The 21682-nt window shown below is 39.3% G+C and overlaps 1 protein-coding gene across 1 annotated transcript in view; it reads right to left on the bottom strand.

The window, feature by feature from the left end:
* PLSCR4 (phospholipid scramblase 4) overlaps window positions 1–21682 on the bottom strand; it is a 52179-nt gene that overhangs the window by 20818 nt on the left and 9679 nt on the right. Inside the window, exons 2-3 of the mRNA XM_090284424.1 lie at window positions 8545–8572; window positions 7312–7422 (exon numbers count right to left, since the gene is read on the bottom strand). Coding sequence (XP_090140550.1) covers window positions 7312–7422; window positions 8545–8551 — 118 coding nt within the window. The 5' untranslated portion in view covers window positions 8552–8572. The remainder of the gene's footprint in view (window positions 1–7311; window positions 7423–8544; window positions 8573–21682) is intronic.

The raw sequence follows: 21682 nt of genomic DNA on the forward strand, positions 1-21682 counted from the left end.
TTAAAGCTTTTTAAAAAGATCCAATGTCTTTTTTTAAATGGAAGAAAAAGAATTTAAAAATGGAAGAAATGACATGTATTTCAGTTGGTCATGAATTGTCTTTAATTTCTTCAAGAGCTGTGTTTAAGGGGACTTAAATTGGGTTGCAAATCAGATATCCTTCCCTACTTTTTTATAACTGTTATTAAAAACAATGTAACTAAAAGTCATATGAACTATCTTAAGAATACTGTTATATCATTTTAATGAGTTGATGATTAATTATTGTGATATTAATCTAGTGACTAACATAAAAGTAATTCATGTAATAAAATTTGATGATCTATAAATCAGAAAGAAAATTAAATTTAGATTATGAAGCTATTCAGTATAAAGATTACATTTCCAAGAAAAACATACACAAACTTATGTAATCAAATGATTTACATCAAATGATGCATTATCCATAGATGTAATGAGAACTGAAGGAGAAAAATATGACAAATTATATGTGGGAAACTGGCATTTTAATACTCTCTTTTTAGCTTTGAAATTGCTATTAAAGGTCTGTTTCATTCTGCAGGAAAGCAAAACAAATCAAAACATGTTTAACTTTGTGTAACTAGGGTATCCTGCACTTAAAGAAAGAAGTCTGCCCAGCAAAGCTGTCATTTATAATTAAAGGACAGATAAAGACATTCCCAGAAAAGGAAAATCTAAAGGAGTTCATCACCAACAAATCAGTGTTACAAGAAATGTCAAAGGGTCTTCCTTAAGAAGAAGGGGAAAAAGATGAAAAATATGAATAATAACCCTGGCGGGGTATTCAGGTGGTTAGAGCATTGTTTGGATATGCCAAGGTTGTGGGTTTGATCCCTGGTCAGGGCATATAAAGGAATCAACCAATCAGTGCATAAATAAGAGGAAGAACAAATCAATGTCTCTCTCTCTCTCTCTCTCTCTCTCTCTCTCTCTCTCTCTCTCTCTCTCTCCCCTGGTCCCTTCCTCTCTCTCTCTCTCTCTCTCAAATCTATTTAAAAATATGAATAATAAAATGGTAATAAATACATATCTTTTGACAATTACTTTATATGCAAATGGATTATATGCTCCAATCAAAAGACATATGAAGGGATAACAAGATTCTTATATACGTTGTCTACAAGAGACTCACTTCAGATGGAAAGACACATACAGACTGAAAGTAAAAGGGATGGAAAAAGATATTTCATAAAAATGGACAGAAATAAGCAAACAAAAACTTGGGTAGCAATACTTACACCATACAAAAGACTTTAAAACAAAGGCTAGGCTATGTAACAAGAAGCAAAGAAGGACCCAGCAATTCTACTTCTAGATACCTATCTGAAGAAACACAAAACACAAATTGAAAAGAAATATACATCCATTTGTTCACTGCAGCATTATTTATAATAGCCAAGATATGGAAGCAACCTAGGTGTCCATCAACAGAAGATGACTGGGTAAAGAAGTGGTGCATATATGTGTACAATGGAACATGACTCAGCCATAGAAAAAAATGAAATCTTGCCATCTGCAACAACATGGATGGACCTTGAAGGGTATTGTGTTGACCTTGAGGGTATTGTGTTGAGTGAAATAAGTCAGACAGAGGAAGACAAATGCCATATGATTTCACTTGTATGTGGAGTGTAAAATAAAATAAATAAATAAATAAATAAATAAATAAGCAAGCAGAACAGAAAGAGACTCAAAGATATAGAGAACATTTTGACAGTAGCCAGACAGGAGGGGATCTGGGGGCGGGGGGGGGGGGGAGTGAAGGGATTAAGAAGTACAAATTGGTAATTACAGAATAGTCACAATGATGTAAAAGTACAGCACAGGAAATATAGTCAATAATATTGTAATAACTATGTATGATGTCAGATGGGTACTAGGTTTATCGGGGTGATCAGTTATATAACATCTAATCATTGGGTTGTATACTTGGAACGAATATAATATTGTATGTCAATTGTACTTTAAAAAATAAAAAATATTTAAATTATGAAAAGATGAATAATTCTGAGCATGATGAGTATAATTAATGATACTGTATTTTATACTAGAAACTTGCTAAGAAAGTAGATCTGAAATGTTCTTACCATAAAACAATTAAAAGGTAATAGTGAAAAACAAAAAGAAGTCTGTTATGGAGCACTGTCCTGCCAATATTAGTGTGATAAATACTGCTCTGTGCGATTTGTGTTTTCTTGGTTATTTGGATTATCATTCTTTTTTATTTCAATAAATTATGTCATTTTTCTCTATAAAGAGACTACATATAACAAAGGTTTCTTTATTGACTATTATTTTAAAGATATTTGGGACAAAATAATTTTTGGGAAGAACACATATCTAGTACTATAATGCAAATGAAAATTATATAATTGAATTTTTAAAAATTAACTAAAGCCAAATATTTCAAGTAGAGTATTTCAAGTTTCTCAATATGAATCACAGGGACGTAATCTGTCACCATAAGAAAGTACATAGTTCAGCCACTAGGTGGCGGTCACAGTGAATTTTTGTTACAATTTCAAAACTAAATTTCTTAGTTGTATGCTCTGCATCATGTTTCTTGTAGAGCATTTAATTTGAAGGATGTCTCTTACTTGTTTTGTTAATTTTTTGATATATAGAGGAATAAACGCTTTCCCAGATGACCAGAATATGATTTATAACCAGTGTTTACTTCTTTGAAATGGTGGTGCTTGGATGGAGTGACTGGTGAAAATAAGATAGATTATGTAGATCATGCTGATAGTCATTGAAATTAAATATAGAGAAATGATCGAATACAGGAAGATTATAATTTGGGTTGTGACAACCTTGGATTTAGCAGAGTTCAGCCAGTTACAGGGGGTTATACCGGGTTAGATCCATACAATATGCATACACATGAGAGAAAGGGGAAAAGGAAGTCCTGCTATTTCAGAAAACACTGCAGGGGTAAAGGCCACCTGAGCTCCACGGATCATACGCCTAGAGCCAAAACAAAATCTCTGCCATCATCCTGTGGATACCAGGGTTTCTTCTGCTCTTTCACAGCCTAACTTAGTGGTTTCCACCTCTGAGTATGCATAAATACATATCTGAAGAATTATTGCTACAACCCTGTCTGTCATTTTCTAAGCCATTAAAATATATTTGACTATAATCCTGATGAAAACTATTTCCTTAGAAGTATATTTTTAATTCAAAAAAAAATTTACTTATTGCAAAATGATTTTCTAAACAGACTATATAATAACTCAAATTTCCACTAGCAGTGTGAGTATCCATTTTCCTGAGTCACCAGCAGCAGTGTATTTAGATTTGTTAAAGTAGTCATAGAACTTCAAGTTCCTTAACCAGCAGTCAAGGCCATTTACTTCCATTTCCCTTGCCATTTGTCCCGCTCATGCTTCATACCAGATCTTCATGACCTGTGCTTTTGGACATACTGCTCTTTCGGCCAGCCATGCTCCCTGCCTCTTTTTGTTTGATTGGGAAACTTTACCCAGCCAGCAACACATGACTTCCTCAGTTAGGGTGTCAGGGCTTCTCTCAGAGCCCAGGTAGTCAGTGACTGCCATCTGTGCCCCTGCAGCATTCTCTTCATTTTTCCATAATCAAGCAAAGAGAATGCTACCAATGTTAGTACAACTTCCTTCCTCAGTACCCTATAAATCCTATGAAGGTAAGAGTATGTTCTTTATTTTAAATTATATTTTATTGATTATGCAATTACAGTTGTCTCAATTTTTCCCCTTTTGCTCCTATCCACCCAGCACCTCCCACTCCCTCAGGCAATCCCTTCATCATTGTTCATGTCCTTGGGTCATGCGTATAAGTTCTTTGGCTACTCCATTTCCTATACTGTATGTACAGCCCCATGGCTATTCTGTAACTAACTACCTATTTGTACTCCTTAATCTGCTCACCTCTTCACCCATTCCCCCACAATCCCTCTCCCATCTGACAACCATCAAAAAGCTCTCCATATCCATGATTCTGTCTGTTCTATTTGTTTGCTTACTTTGTCTTTTAGGTTCAATTGTTCATAGATATGTATTTATTGCCTTTTTGTTGTTTGTAGTTTTGATCTTTTTCTTAAATAAGTGTCTTTAACATTTCATGTACTAATGGTTTGGTGCTGATGAACTCCTTTAGTTTGTTCTTGTCTGAAAAGCTCTTTATCTGCCCTTCAGTTCTAAATGATAGCTTTGCTTTGCTGGGTAGAGCAATCTTGGCTGTAGGTTCCCACCTTTCATGACTTTGAATGTTTCTTGCCAATCCTGTCTAGCCTGCAAAGTTGTTTTTGAGAAATCAGCTGACAGCTTTAGGGGAACTCCCCTGTAGATAAATAACTGCTTTTCTCTTGCTGCTTTTGAGAGTCTCTCTTTATCTTTAAACTTTGGTATTCTAATTATGATGTGTCTTGGAGTGGGCCTCTTTGCATCCATCTTGTTTGGACTCTCTGTGCTTCTTGGACTTATGTGTCTATTTTCTTCACCACATTAGGAAAGTTTTCTTTCATTCTTTTTTCAAATAGATTTCCAATTTCTTGTTCTTTCTCTTATCCTCCTGACACCACTATGAAGCGAATGTTGGAAAGCTTGAAGTTGTCCCAAAGGCTGCCTACACTACTTTGTTTATTATTATTAATACTATTACTATTATTTTGTCTTGTTGTTCTGATTGGTTGTTTTTTGTTTCCTTATGTACAAATTGCTGATTTGATTCTTAGCTTAATCACTCTACTGTTAATACCTGATAGTTCCTATTTCAATTAGTGTATCCTTCTGACTGGATCTTTTTAATGCTGTTGAGGTCCTCACTACGTTTCTTGAGGATCCTTAAAACCAGCATTTTGAACTCTGCATTTGATAGACTGCTTCTCTCTGTTTTGTTTAGTTCTTTTTCTGGAGTTTTGATTTGTTTGTTCATTTGGGCCATATTTCTTTGTCTCCTCATTTTGGCAGCCTCCCTGTGTTTGTTTCTAGGTAGACTGCTATGACTCCTTGTCTTGGGAGTGTAGCCTAATGTAATAGGTGTCCTGTAGGGTCCAGTGGCATAGCCTCCCCTGTCACCAAACCTGGGTACTCGATGTGCACTCTTTGTGTGGGCTGAGTACACCCTCCTCTTGTAGTTGAGCCTTGATTGCTATTGGCAGGTGTGAAGAACAGGACCAATAAAACAGCATCAGTCCATTCAAGATAAGATAAAATATATAAAACAAACTGGAGTCACTCATGTCAACCATGATGGCTGCCAGTCAGTCATGACACTTTGGTTCCAGAAGGGAACTATGTAAGTCATGCTAGACACATCTGGCAAGGAGACACACCCAAGATATCTACACATGTGATCAGAACAGCCAGGTCTGCAGAGCAGGACCACCCATAGGTAGACTCCTGGGCAAATTCCCCACTTGCCATCACGGGTACCAAGACATTTATCAGAAAGACCCATAAGGGTGCAGTACACCACTTTCAAAGTATAACCGAGGCAGCTGAGTTCCACACAACAGAGTCCTGCTCTGTGCCATGCTGATCTCCCTTGGCATCAACCACTGGAGGCTCTGCCCTGCTGGACTGAGGACTTCGTCTGCCTTGCTGCCCACCTGACTCTGGATAACCTTCCTTGCAAGACGCTGAAAACTTCCTTGCCCACCATGCTGTCTCCTGGATCGGCAGACTGAAACTCTGGGACTCAGGTTTGTTCTCCCCCATTGATTGGTGTGTGTGTGTGTGTGTGTGTGTGTGTACTATAATTCTCTTAGATTGTTAGAGTGTAAGTAGAATAGCAATGCATGTTGACGTTCTACTTTCAGTGAACCTGCATTCAATAAAAACTGAGTGAGTAGCATAGTTACTCTGTGTGACTCTTGTCTATTCCTTGGTGCCCCACTGCTCTGCAGGCAGCTAGTCAAGCAACTGCCCAGTTGACTTATAGGAAAGACTCTATCAGGAACTGAGCTTATGACAGCAGGTCAATGGGAGGGATTTACCCAGGCCAGTCAGCTGCAAGGACTGGCTGTGACCACTGATCACCAACTTCAGCCCACCGTGGAGGACCAGCTGTATAGGGGCAGGGTGGTGAAGCTCCAACTTCGATCTGTAGCTATGTACTGGGTGTGCGGGCTCTGGGGTTTCCAGGGTGGTGTAGGCCAAGGTCAGTCCCCATCTGTGTTCTGCCTGGGGCAACCCTGCATGAGCTATAAAGCAGTCTGCAGGTGGCTGCTACTTGTGCCGGGCTTGGAGGTTTCTAGGCAAAACCAACTGTGAACATAGGCTGGTTGCTGCTAGTGCCAGGCCTGGGACCACTTAGCAAGAAGTATGGGGGCTGGGGGCAACTGAGGATGGCTGTTGCTTGCTTGAGAAAATTTAGGAAGTTGTGAAGCATGAGCCAAGACCAGCCATTCATAAGGCAAAGCCACTGCTAACAGTTTGGTGGGGAGCCCATATGTTGGATGGGGCATAGTCTCAGGGTTTTGCCAGGACAGTGCAAACAGTGTTATCCAAGTTGATAGAGTCTCAGTTATGGTGCCACCAGCCTGCTGGCTCTGTGCCTTCGTGTGGGGAGGGTTCAGAAATGGAACATTGGGATCTGCCTACCTTTCAGTCCAGGAGAAAGCTGTCCCTTAGCTCTCGCCTTTATGTCAGACACTTCAGTTTCTCCCTGTCTGCCACTGGTGCCTTTCAAGCTGCTGCCCTGGGGCTGGAGCCCAGAGGGAGTGAGTTTCAGTAAGTCTTTGTGCAGGTTCTTTAGAAGGAACTGCTTGGGACTCTAAGTTTCTTCCACCAACTCAATCACAACTGGTTTTTGCAGCCAGAAGTTATGGGGACTTATCTTCCTGGCACTGGAGCCTGGGTTTGGGTCCTGGTATAGGGCTGGGACCCCTCACTCCCAAGATATCCCTCCTGAATTTTCATCCACCCCACGTGGGTATAAGGCCAGCCTATTCTGCCTCTCCACATCTCTGCCCCTTATTAGTCTAGATGGATATGATTTCTTTAATTCTGTAGTTGTTGAACTTCCATTCAACTCGATTTCTGATGGTTCTGAGTAATGGTTATTCTATATGTTAGTTGTATTTTTTATGTGGTTGTGCAAAGAGGCAAGCAGTGTTTACCTACATCTCCATCTGGACTGGAAGTCCTAAGATTATGTTCTTAATTGATACCTAGTAATCTATTTGGTACCTCTAGGCATTCAATATTTATTGAGCCACTCAATTAATTACTTACTTTAGAAAGCAATCTTGACTATTAGAATGGTTATCTTGAGACAAGAAAGATCCTTCCTGAATATTTAGCATACCTGGTACAAAATGGGAATCGTAGTCAGGAGGATTATCAGGCTGTGGATCAGGCGATTTTCTTTGATTTTCCATTTCATCTGCAGGTTGCTCAGGGGCTGTGGGAACTACATCTGTCGGGAAAGATAGAGGACATGATTTACAATAGAAATGATACGATAACAGAACTTATTCATTTTTTTCCTACTGGCATGCACCAATGCATAAAACCAATATGAAATACACTTATTATTTCATACAAAACATAATTTATTATATTTTTATTAAATATCAACCTGTATATTAAATATCAACTTATTACTATATTTGACGAATTTTAAGGCTGAATATAGATTAAAAAATAAAACAGCATTATACCACTATGCTATGATCAAAGCAACAAGCTTTCGTGCTAGCAGCTTCAGCTGGTCTGAATCAGATTCCTGCCTACATGAATCCCTTTCAGTGTTCAAATATACAGTCATATATAGAGTATATCTGATTTTTCCTGAATCAATTTTTGGAAATGGCTGCATTTTTTAAAAATTCAAAACATAACATGGTAAATATTTAGTAAATTGAAAACAGAGCACAATGAATATTAAATGTTTTAAAAACCAGCGGTGCCACACAGAGCCCAGTGAGAGGCAGTTTAGTCTACATCTCCAGTGTTCCTCCTAAAAGACCTAAGTCACCTTAATTGCATGAAGTGGGTATTGAGATCTCCCTCCGTGATGTGCTCTTGTTGAAATTAGAGAACCTTCTCCTCAGACTCACTCTAAGGGGAAGTTCTGAATCTCTTAACTGATTGACTTTAGTCTAAACACACACACACGAATCCCATAAACAGAGGGTTTCTCTCCTTATAACATCTCCTGCATTGCTTGAACATGCAGGGGCTACTTTTGAGCCCTCCTCTGTGAAGTCAGGCTGTCATCACAGGCTTTTTATTGTTACTATCTTTCTTTGGAGACTTATCTTCCTACCAGTATTTTTACTTTACCCACACTTTCCCATATACTTCAGAGCTCTTTCAATATATGTGCCACCATAAATCACCTTTAATCCTTTTTGTTAAATACAGAAAGGAATATTCATATGTATATATGAGTATATATACATGAATATATATTCTCCGAATACTAAGTAACAATAAAACAATTTCAAAATGAAATAAATTCCAATTTTTAAGGAAAGCAATCACACAATTCACACTTGAAAATAAAGCAAATTAAAACTTATTCACAAAAACTTACCCGACATTTTGAAGAAGTCCAATTAATTCTGAAAAATAAAACATTTTCATACCTTTAAAATATATAGTTACTATTATTACTTAGTGATACATGAACAAATTCTGTGATTCCATTAGCCTCCAGTGACCTTTCACTCATTCCTAACAAGTATCATATTTACTGAGTACTTATTATGTACCAGGCACTATTACAGATGTTGAAAATATAGCAGTAAACCAGATGGGCACTCTGCTGGACATTACATTCCAGTGGAATGAGATTTTAAAATATGTCAACAAATATTTAAGATTAAATTTAGATAGTATAGTTATGAAGAAAGCGAAACGTTTAAGAAAAACATGAGTGTCAGGGTAACCCTCTCTCATGAGGTGACCTTTGAGCTATTTGAACTATGAAAGGAGATACTACACCAAGAAAGAAAGAAAGGTAAAGGCACAGGCCCTGATGTGGCATTGAACTTGGAATACCCAAGGGAAAGGAAGAGGTCAGGTGTGACTAGGACACAGTGAATGAAAAAAGCCAAGGTAAGGAATGGAGAGGTCTGCTCATACCTAAAGGCCATGGCAAACATTTGTAATTTGTTGTAATTGCAGTGGACTGATCAAATCTGATCAATAAGTTATCTTGAGGGGGCAAGAGTACAGGCAGAGACGTGACAAGAGATGGCAGCAGTGATCCAGATAAGAGCTGCTGTTGGCTTAGAATGGGGAGGTGTATGGTCAGATGTATAGCATGATTTGGAAGCAGAAACTACTGATGGGCTAAAGAAAAGACAGGAGTCAAAGATGGGTCTCAATTTTAGGTGAAGGCAACTAAGTTGGTGGCAATGACATTGACTGAATAGAGAGGAAGATGGCGACGGAAATGGTGGAGAATGCAGAGGGTAGGAATCACAAGTTCAAACTGGGATGTGTTATGTTTAAGAGGAGACTAAAAGAAGACACATTAAACCTTTAAGTCAAAAATACGTGCATGAACATTTTAAGAAAACTCAGAGAAGTAAACTGGAAGTTGAGATGAGATTTTGAAACAAGGAGTGGTTGGGGAGAAATTTCATTAATTCAATCAAGAAAGAAAAAGAGGTTATCAGAAAAAGGAGTTTCAGTATTTTACATTTCTGAGTCCTGGGTGATGTCAAATAATGAAGAGAACAACACCATAATTTACTGCATGTTTATCAAATGTCAGACAAAGGGTAGAGCACTTTTCTTATATTGTCTTTAATTATAACAACATCTCTCACCTTGTTAAACTCAAGTACTTGGAAATCCAAGGTCTATGTTCTTTCCAATGTGTCATCCTGTTTATCAGAGTAGTGAATGTGGACAGTGTTGTTCAAGTAGAGTAGAAAGTCACCAACACAGAGGAGGTATCAAAGAAGCATTAGAACACCATGTGAGCACAGTAGTCTGACTCTGTGAATGTCACCATGGCATAAGCCAGTATGTAGATTCCCAGCTCAAATGACTGTCCTGATAAGCATGGATCATAATTTCTGGTTTTGGACTACTTCCACTCATCTCTGGAGCTGAAGTTAGGTATCTTGAAGATAAAAAATGTTTTCTGGGGCATACCAAAAATCCAGACCCAGCTGCAGGCCAACCAAAGGAGTTCAAGGAATCAGTTCTATTCCTTGAATAATGATAACTTCTGTATTTAGAAAATGACTACACCTTTCTAGAACCTTAAATTCTGGACATACCTAAGAATGTTCACAAAGGTTATATACAAGAATGTTCTTGACATACTGTTCATATGAAAAGAAACTGAAAGCATTCCTAATGTCCATCAGTGGTACAATGGATTCTGGTACATTCATATGTCCTTACTTAACATCATGGATAGGTTCTGCAACTTTAAGGGAAATGACATATACCCAATTTTACTGCAGGCTCATTAGTGCAAACAAGAGTTAAGTTCCTACAGCACCTCATCAACATTATAACAAAACTATGTGGAACAAAAAGACATTATTTGAAGACACATTTGTAATGAAAACAAACTACAGCCAAACATATCAACAGGGATGAGTCTCAAAATTACAACACTGAAAAAAATAAAAGCAAGTCATCTGAGAAAACTTATAAATCCATTTAAAAAATATTCAAAACCAGGGAACTGAAATGCTTTTTTTCTGATACATCTATGGGGGAAAACTTTAAAGAAAAATCAGGGAATAACACAAAATTCAGGAAAATGGTCACATGTGGAGGAGAAATGATGTGTGTTAAATATTCAGCAGTGACCCATGAGGGGCTTGAAGTTCCTGCTAATGTTCTAGTTCTAACAGGGTACTTACTAGTTTTTAAAGGGCATATATATGTTTAAGTATACTTATACATAAAACATTGTTTCACAATGAAAAGAATAATTTGACAGTTCTACGTTGAGTGTAACCTTCTAACTAAACACCTGTTGGTCCTTTCTACATTAAGCCTGGGGATTACACCCTGTCAAGGAACTGTGAAGGAAATGAATTAGAAGAGATTATTAAGTGCCTTAATGGTGAAAGAGGCCAAGTTATCTACCACCCATGCACCCATCCATCCATCTATTCAACTCTCAATATGGCAAATGGTACAATATAGTACAAAAGTGGCAAATTTTCACAAATGCTGAATCTGGGTGAAGATAAGATTTGAGTATTTTTATTTTCAAAATGAAAACTTGAAGGGAAAAATAACAGAATTCATCCACCCAAACAGGGGTCCAAGCCTGGAAATCTGTACTTTATCACAGTTCTCTGTAAGCCTTGTAATCAGGTATGTTTGAGACTGATATAGTATACAGACAAGTAACAGCTTTCAACTATGCCCGGCAGAAATTAGGATTCAAATTTGATCCAAGTGATTGAATAACAACTCGAAAAAAAAACAAAAACAAAAAACAAAAAAAACCTACCTTAAACATTCTAAAACTATGTAAAATGTTTTTAAAAGCAAGTACTATCACCCTGGCTGGGTGGCTCAGTTGGCTGGAGCATCGCGCCATACAACAAAAGGTTGCAAGTTCGATCCTCAGTCAGGGCACATACTTAGGCTGCGGGTTCAATCCTGGTCAGGGCACATACAGGGGGCAACCACTCAATGTTTCTCTCTCATATCGATGTCTCTCTCTCTCCCCCCTATCTCTCCAAAATCAATAAAAAAATATCCTCTGGTGAGGATTTTAAAAAGTAAATGCAAATAATATCAATTAACTTAAACAAAGTATAATATACCTTACAAGCTTCAGGCGCGAAAAGAATGTGTTTACCTTCCCCATTTTTTGAGCCACTAGGTTTTCTTTTTCACCACACTAAATTCTCTTCCCTTACTTATAAAATTTTACCATATAGTTTTATCTAAAATATTATATAAGGGAGGATAATTTCCAATTGGTACAAACCTGAATGTTGTTAACTTAATCCATTCTTAATATTTGGTGAACTGTTTTTAGATTTCCCAATCACCCAGCAAGGGCAAAAACTGTCATACACTGAAGAGAGACTGAGCAATGGAAACCAGAATAGAAAACTGCACTTTGTCACTGCGAAAGGTCCAGAGAGCTCTTAATTGCAGAGGCCTCAGCATTTTCAAGTCTGTCTTCAGGAGAATATAGGCTGATAGGGACACAATCAAGAGGGAATGGCGCCATTGGCTGGACAGACCAAGAGTGGCGGAGCTGTGGTTTACTGCTTTGCAAAGCAGTCCTGGCATTGTAAATGACATCCTACAACAAGACAGCATGTACATGGATACTGCTCGCTGCACCAGCCCTGTTACATGCTCACTCTTCAATTTCACCTTTGTCAACATTGACATGCTAGCAGAGCTCAATAAAACCACAAGCTTTAGAGACACACCATAGATATTTGAAACTTCAGTCACAAAACAGAGAATGATGGTTAGCTTTTGGCATTTGAGTATTTATTGGAACCTATCCTACCTCTTGGCAAGGACACTTGTGGGTGTAAGAATCTTGTAATTCTCTAGGCCCAAGGCTCAGAAACAAGCACATGCAATCTAAAACCTTGGGCTCTGCCAGTCTCCAGTGCCTTCAGCTGTGAGAGGAGAGAAAACAACTCAGAAGGTCACTGTCTGTACAATTCCTTCTGCTTCTTAGTAAAGGCAGAAAAAGCAGCTCATTCTACAAAGTCGTAGTCCGCTGACCACAATCCCCACTGGATTCAATATGTGACTCTCAGGAGATGGTATCTCCTTAGAAGAGGGCAGTTGAATTGATAAATGGTGTGTGTCAATACTCTTAAGACCACATGTGGACAGTGAGTAGTTCAGATAGAGAGATAGATCCCAAGTATCGCTAATAGCAATGTGACCTTGAGTGACCATTCTGTTCTTGGGTTATCCTGCGTCATGGGCATGATGACAGCTGAATGTATCTCACAGAACAGTTGTGAAGACTAAAATATTTACACTTAGCATTTAAAACAGTCCCTGGAACATAGAAAATCCTCAACAAATATGCACTACTACAGTATCACTAGGTAAAATAAACCAACTGGTAAAGAAATCAAAAGTAAATGTCTATATTCAAATCTAGTATATAAAAGAGCTGTCTGCCATTCAGCCATTTAACGTGATTGGTGAGTGTCCACTTTATACTGGGTTCCAAGCTGATGCCAGTAACTGTCATCCTCTACCACCAGTGAATTCTAGCAGGTGTGATTTTATGAGAACTGCTTGTAATGAATTTTAAAATGTAAAGAACTAAGAGAAAGAAAATAAAAACTTTTTCTTATCTTGTATTTCATTTTTCTAATGAAAGACAAATAAAAGTACTGCTTACAGGTCTATAGGATTTGCTTTACTTCATGATAGTACATTAATTATGTTACATTATTCAGACAGATCTCTCTAGTCGTCGTCGTCGTCGTCGGCAGCCATCCGTCTCGAGAGACGATGGTGTAGCTTCTTAAGAGTCTATCTGCACCGCCGAGAATGGTTGTGCAGTCCGACTCGGGAGTGACACGGTATCTGTCTCCTCCCGTGTTGAATCCACATCTTGCGATGACGCTGGAGTGTCCTCTCCAGTGAAGCTGAAGCTACAGAGCCTGGGCAGGGTGATATGGAGGGTCTGCTGTTGCCCATGCAGCAGACCCCCCCTCTCTTCGCAGCTGAAGGGTCCAAGGGAAAGACGGAGTCAATACAGCTTGGCTTCAGGTGCGCCGCAGGAGTTGCCGGTGTTGACTACAACGTCAAACCGCCTTAGGGACTCCGGCTCCGGATTTTCTGTCGGGGTTTACTCCCTTAGCCTTTCCCCTGAAGAGGTATGCCGCAAGGCAGCGGGGGTTTTTTGGAGTCAGAGTTTTCCTTCTCTGATGTGCCCTGACTGGAAGATCGAACCAGCGACACTTAGCTCGCAGGCCGACGCTCAATCCAATGAGCCAAACCAGCCAGGGACTCTCTCTAGTAATGAACTTTAAAAAGTGCAATTAAAATGACATTAAAGAAATCCTCTAAAAATCAGAACATAATAGTCATTACATCCCCAAGGTATAACCACAAGCATACCTTGAAGATTTTGCAGGTTCCAGAGAACTACAATAAAGCAAGTATTGCAATAAAGTGAGTCACATAAATTTTTTGATTTTCTACTGCATACGAATGTTTACACTGTAGTGTAGACTATATAGTGTGCAATGGCATTGGGTCTTTAAAAAACAAGGTACATATCTTAATTTAAAAGAATCTTATTGCTAAAAAATGCTAAGCCTAATCTGAGCCTTTGGCAAGTTGTAATCTTTTTGTAAAAAACACAGTATATGCAAAGCACAATAAAGTGTAATAAAATGAGGTAGGCCTGTATTGAGGTTTTTTTAATTACCCTACGCTATGAGAAACTGAATATTTAAGTTTATATTAATGTAATACTACATGTATAAAATTCAAATAAGATAATATATGTGTGATTAAAAGTAATATTACATTTGATTTGCAAGCCTTGATAAAATTCTTAATAAATGTGTTAGTATTTTTTACAACATTCAAATTTTATAAATCTCTTGTTTCATAAAGATTCATAGTGGGGTGAATTTAAGTTAATGTGATAATAATCCTAGACATGTATATATGCCTTGCTTAAAAAAAGAGATATCTATTAGGCTTTGCAAATTGCTTCATGTATTATTTTCTTCTAAATCCACAGGATGTGATGGCTACTCAATTTTAGTTGTTTCATGTGACCTAGCTTTGTATAACAAAGAATTTGGCCCTTGCCCAAGGTTATGAGAGGGATCTTCTAAACCTTTGGAATTTTCCAAGTGACAGGAGTGTCTGTATTAATCATGGTGCACCCTAGGATTACACCTTGGTTTATGCTAAGGAGACCCTAAGGAAGCTGATGTGTCAGAAACATCACCACAGAATTAAGAGCATTCGAGCTTTGAACTATGTTATATTTGACTGATGTCCTGACCTTTGGGAGATGAGGACCTGGAGTTTCCATTCAATCACTTGGGCAGTGATCCAAGTAATCGTGCTTATGTAATGAAAGCCCAATAAAAACTCTGGCCACTGCCCTGGCTGCTGTGGCTTAGTTGGTGGGATGCCCTCCTGCAAACCGCAAGGTCAGAGCACATGCCTGTTCAGTCTCCAGTTGGAGCGTTTGCGGGAGGTAACTGATTGATGTTTCTATCTTACATCACTGTTTCTCTCCTTCTCTTTCTCTCCCTCCCTTCCCCTCTATCTGGAATCAATAAAAGAGAAATTCCAAAACCTCTGGTCAATGAGGCTAGAGTTTTTTTCTGGTTGGTGAACACATCAATGTGAGGAGGGTGATGCATCCAGACTCCACCGACAGGAAGGAGGCATGAAAGTTCTAAAATCAGACCTCACCCAACATGTCTCTTCATCTGGTTAATCCTGATTTGTACTCTTTGTGGTAAAACTTTCATCATAAATCCACTGCTATCCAGAGATCTGAGTCATCCTAGCTGAGGATCAAGCCTGAATTCGTGATGGGAACCCCTGAATTTGTAGCCAGTTGCTCAAAAGTGTGGGTGACCTGGAGACACCGGCACTCATGGCTGGTGTCAGAAGTAGTGGCAGTTTTGGGGGGACTATGCCCTTAAACTTGTGGAGTCTGTGCTAATTCTGGGTGGTTAACTTCAGAAATGAATTGTACTTAAATTGTCAGAAAAGTTGCTGAATTATTACAAACACAAAAATATGAGGGGAAACCAAAGAAGACAGAATTATCTTCAGGAGGGCAGGCCCCTTGTAGTACAGGCTTTCCCGCCTAGGTGAGCGTTCTAGGAACACATCTGTATCAGTGTCTACAGCTAGCTGGCATTGTTGTGAGAGGCTGAGTTTGGCTTCAGTTAATTTTTTTTGAAGACTCTTTCAATACATTTGCCCAATTCACGACGGGTGATTACTCTTGCACCTGCCCACATTGTGCTGAGTATTCAGCAGTTTTTGAGCAAAAAACGGCATGACCCATGTGCCCCACCATCCCTATTCACTCGATCTTTCCTCAGTAACATTTTTTATTGTTTCCCTGGATGAAAAGTCCTCAAAGGGAAACGTTTTGCTGATGTGGAATAGATGAAACAAAAAATGGCAGAAGCACTCTAAAAGGCATCAAAATTGACGAGGTCAAAAACTGTTTTGAGCAGAAGAAAGAGCATCTTGATGGGTGTATTGCATCAAATGGACAGTATTTTGAAGGTGACTGAAGTTTAAACATGTAAGACTATGCAATTTGTAATAAATAAACTCCATTTTTTGGGTCCCCCCTTGTATATATTTCTGATTATAAAAGTAATACAACATCATTTGTAAAAATCAAGAAATAAATATAAAAAAATGAACATAATCTTTTAAAAAGATTTTATATATTTAATTGTTTAGAGGAGAAGGGAGGGAGAAAGAGAGAGAGTCAAACATCATGTGTGAAACAGCCATCGTGATCAGTTTCCTCTCCCATGCCCCAGCTGGGGGCCTGGCCCGTAACCCAGGCATCTACCCTGACCAGGAGTCTAATCGGCGACCTCGCAACATTTCTGTTGGCAAGATGTTGCCCAATCCACTGAGCCACACCAGTCAGGGAAAAACAATGAACATAATCCTTAATCCAAGCTCCTAAAAATAACTGTTCTTTTTTTTTTTTTAAGTATATTTTATTATGTTTTTACAGTAGCTCCATTTTTCCCCCCTTTGCTCCCCTCTGCACAGTACCCACCTTCTCTCCAGCAATCCCACCCGCCTTAGTTCATGTCCATGGGTCGTGTATATAAGTTCTTTGGCTTCGCCCTTTCCTATATTATTCTTAACATCCCCCTGTCTATTTCCTACCAACTGATTATGCTTCCTAGTCCCTGAACCATTTCCCCATTTCTCCCCCTCCCCCCTCCCAGCTGATAACCCGCCAAATGATCCCCATACCTATGGTTCTGTTCCTATTCTGGTTTGCTTACTTGGATTTTGTTTTTATTTTTTAGATTCAGTTGTTCATAGTTGTGAGTTTGTTGTCATTTTAGTGTTCAGAGTTTTGATCTTCTTTTTCTTAAGTAAGACCCTTTGGCATTTCATGTAATAATGGCTTGGTGATGATGAGCTCCTTTAGCTTTACCTTGTCTGGGAAGCACTTCATCTGCCCTTCCATTCCAAATGATAGCTTTACTGGATAGAGCAATCCTGGTTGCAGGTTGCCTTTCATCACATTGAATACTGCTTGCCAGTTCCTTCCTACCTGCAAAGTGTCCTCTGAGAAATCAGCTGATAGTCCTATAGGCACACCCCTGTAGGCAACTCTCCCCCTCTCTCTTGCTGCCCCCAGGACTCTGTATTTATCTTTCACCTTTGGTATCTCAATCATGATGCGTCCTGGTGTGGTCCCCTCTCGGTCCAGCTCGCCCGGGATCCTCTGTGCTACCTCGACCTGTATGTCCATCTTCTTTGTAAAATTTGGGAAGTTTTCCTCATTTTTTTTCAATTCTTGCTTCCTCAATCTGCACTGGTTGACTGTTTTTTTCTTCCTTATGTTCCAACTCATTGATTTGAACCCCGTTTTCCTTCCCTTCACCATTGGTTTTGAGTGGATTTTTCTTCGTTTCACTTAGCATAGCCTTCACTTCTTCCCTTATGCATCTGCCATACTCAAGTATATCTGTCAAACCTGTGAGCATCTTTATCACCAGTGTTTTGAATTCTGCATCTGTTAGGTTGTCTATCTCCTCATCACTTAGTTCTCCCACTGGAACCTTGATCTGTTTCCCCTTTTGAGCCATACTTCTCTGTCTCCTCATTCTGACAGTCTCCCGTGTTTGTTTGCTTCCTCGTCCCAGGTAGAGCTGTTGCTCCTGTTACATTGTAAGGGGTGGAGCCTTAGGGATTCATCAGTACAGGGCAGCCTGTTTCACCACATTGTGGCACTGTAGGTGGGGGAGGGGTCCCAGAGGGAACAATGCCACCAACCCAGCACTCGCCCCTTTTCCAGGCACCTCTCCCATTTCCACACCAGACTGGCACCCCTCTAGCTGCTGCCCTGGCCATTGTTCCCAGAGTGGGTGAGTCTGCAAACATTCTAGGACCGTGGGGTCCCTTTAAACAAACAGACTCTGCTGAGATCTGCAGTTTCTGCCTTCACCCTAACCCCCACGGGTCTGCAGAGTCAGAAGCAATGAGGCTTGATTTTCCCCAGTGCTGGGACGGTGAGCTTCGAGGTCCGGTGAGGAGCTGGGAATACTCCCCAGGTGTCCGTCCTGACTTTTTAAAATGTGTAACTGCACTTTCCACTAGCTTGCCACTGCTGCCGCCACTGCTGCCACCACACCGCATCCTCTCCACCCCGACTCCACCCCTCCTGCCTGTCTGAATGAGTATTTCTTCTTTATATCTTTGTTTGCTGGACTTCTATGTAGTTTGATTTTCTGGAACCTCTAGTTGTTTCTAGTTTTGAGGTAGTTGTTTCTAGTTTTGAGGTAGTTGTATTCCTTCTTAGTTGTGGAGGGAGACACAGCGTGTCTGTCTACACCTCCATCTTGGCTGGAAGTTCCAAAATAACTATTCTTAAAATGTTGGTGATTATTCTCTGTGTGTATGCTTATTCTTCTGTGTGTATGCATGGGGGTTTTATAATGAATATTAGAAATACTGTGAAACTAAGAAATATATTTTTTTAAATATAAGTTACCAAGGACAATAGGTTAATTACATCAAAGGATTCTGTTTTTATTGTCTATACCTGTTTGGTATTATAATGTTATAAAATTTCTATTTACATAAATATTTGGACATGCCTCTGGCTATTCCCTTATGATAAATTAATTTAAGATGGATTTATGTTCTATAGGTCAATGTTTTTACAATTTAGAAAACATTTTGCCAAATTTTCTTTCTAGCAAGGCTTTCTTCAGTTGAAACCCAAATAATATGTGAGTGACCATCTCAGTCTTGTTATCTTCCATTAAACTTTGCCAATTTCCTAAGTGAAAACTTTACTTTGTATTACTGTGCCATTAAAACCATTCCTTAATTCCTTAAATATTAAAAATAATAATGTGCTTCCCCAAAGAGAAACTTTAACTGATATGGTAGCTTAATAAATTTAAAGAATCACCAATGCAAAAATATTACAAAATTGCAGGTAGTCAGTATGGAAGGAACTTTTACTTACAACGTTAAAAAGGATTGTTGATTCTTACTTTTAAAATTATTCTTTAAATACCTATTGCTAATATAAACATATGAAGGATTTATTCATTTCTTCAAATGAAGACAAAGACAAACAAAAATGTAATGGCTTCCTCTGATTTTAAAAGCAACAGATACGATGAGAAATCTAAACGGATTACTCCTACATCTGTACCTCTCAGAGGAGCCGCTCAGCCCAGCCTGCCATCCTCAGTGCTGCTCACTCTTCCTCCAGCACAGGAAGGATGGGGAATGAGAAGCTGCGGTGGCCAGGGAGTCCCTGTGACTAGCTCTGTCCCTGTCTTTGGGGAGCAGGCGGGGCTCGCAGTGCCTGATGCATCCTGAGTTACTCATAAATAATTTGATATCTGGAACCGATGCTGAACTTGTATGCAGAAAGGGCAACAATGACTGCAGCTGGTCATTTGCAGGAATTTGTTCCTTTGGGTGGAGACCACTGCAAGCACCACCTTGGGGTTTGCTTTGAACCTGAGCTCTGGCAACTGCAGCCAGCCTGAGTTACGGTGTCCTGACAGTGCTGCCAGCTTGGTGGGATACCTTCGAGGGGTTACAATCCACAGGGAGCAGGAGGAAAGCTGGCAGTGAAGAAAAGGCACGAGCAAAATGGGAGAAGTGGATTATGATTCGGAACTGTATGTGGCTGGAAATATGAAGATCTGGAGCAAAGGAAATAAAAGCCAGGCATGGCCATTTATAGGGAGTTTACAGTTGATAGTCTTGTTCAACAGGCACTGGGATGTGACTTCATTATATCAGAAGCTAAGTGTGAAAAAGCCCACAGGAAGCTGCAGTAGAAAAATGTGTGTATATATCGCAAAGCTCTCATGTCATACACAGCACAGATGGAAAGATTTGCATAGTTTATTCACCTTTTCAGGTTACAAATGTTTGGTCCACCAAATATGGGTTGTTGTTCCAATGAAGCAGTTCTTCACAAAGGTGCCTCCAGGTCCATCTGGAGAACCTTTACCCACTATGCTCAGCACGCTGCATCTACTAGATGAAATACGCCCATTTGTTTGTAAGTCTGGAAGCCTTTTTGGTTCATCGTGGGTGCAAAATGTTATAGATCATGCAATGAAAATAGTTTTTCTCAACACTGATCCCTCCATTGTAATGACCTATGACACTGCTCATAGGTCATGTCTGCATGCTGTGTGGGTTCTCCAGAGTAAAAACAGAGGAAGTGAATGTTGTTTCCAAGCTCTCTGAACAGGGGGGAACTTCCCAGAATGTGACCCCTAGTAGCTCCCTCACAGCACACCTCAGAAGCCTCTCCAAGGGCGATTCCCCCCGTGGCCACACCTTCCAGAATTGCTCTTCCGGAGTCAGTGTAACTCCACCCTATCGTCCAGTCTGCACTCTCCTCTCCTTCAGTCTCCAACAGAGCGAATCTGTCAGGCTCCTGTTTCTACTACCCCAGGAGTGTGCTTTTCCCTAGAGGCGCAAAGGGTCCATCTTTCAAGCCATAATCTCCAAGGAGACACAGCATTTCTCATTCTCCAGAGAGTAATCCCAATGGCCCTTCTTGCACGGGAAACAGACCTAATGTTCCTGAACTCTGACTTGACCATTTATGGACAGAAGCAATGACTAATACAACGCTTGGGGTACATATTTTTATATTAAAAAAATATATTGCTAAAAGACTTAGGATATACTTGTTATTTTGCTTAAACTTCCTTGTAGTATACCCTGTTATCAATACTTAGAAGGTGCATATATGTATTAAGGCCACCTTTGTTTCAGTAGTGGACATTCATGATATTAAGTGTGATCATAAAAACATAAAATAAAAATAAATTTTAAAAAAGCAACAGATGCACTGTTTCAATTTACATTGCCCATGATTCTAAATTATTAAAAGAACTAGATTACTACATTACTGAGAAAAAAGTTCAAATTAACACACATCTTTAGGGCAGGCTCTGTGAAATCATTGCTAAAGAACCCTAGTTCCAATCGCGTTTGATAGGAATATCCAAAAGATGGCCTCTGATCTTTCCCAATCGTCTACATTTAGGGTTTTTCTTTAATTATATTTTTTGATTATGCAATTACAGTAGTCCTAATTTTCCTCCTTTTCCTCCCTCTACCCAGCACCCCCCAACTCCCTCAGGTAATCCCTATACATGGTTCATGTCTGTGGGTCGTGAGTATAGGTTCTTTGGTTTCTCTATTTCCTATACTGTACTTTACAGTCCCGTACTAGTCTGTAACTACCTATTTTACTTCTTAAACCCCTCACCTCTTCACCCATTCCCCCATTACCCATCCCATCTGGCAAACATCAAAACTCTCTATATATCCATGATTCTGTCTCTGTTCTTCTTGTTTGCTTAGTTTGTTTTTTTTAGATTCAATTATTGATACATATGTACTTATTGCCATTTGGTTGTTCATAGTTTTTATCTTTTTCTTAAGTCCCTTTATCATTTCATATAACAATGGTCTGGTGCTGATGAACTCCTTTAGTTTTT

Source organism: Furipterus horrens, unplaced genomic scaffold (assembly GCF_987537825.1).
Source record: "Furipterus horrens unplaced genomic scaffold, mFurHor1.1.pri manual_scaffold_1, whole genome shotgun sequence".
In the NCBI taxonomy this organism is placed as follows: Eukaryota; Metazoa; Chordata; class Mammalia; order Chiroptera; family Furipteridae; genus Furipterus; species Furipterus horrens.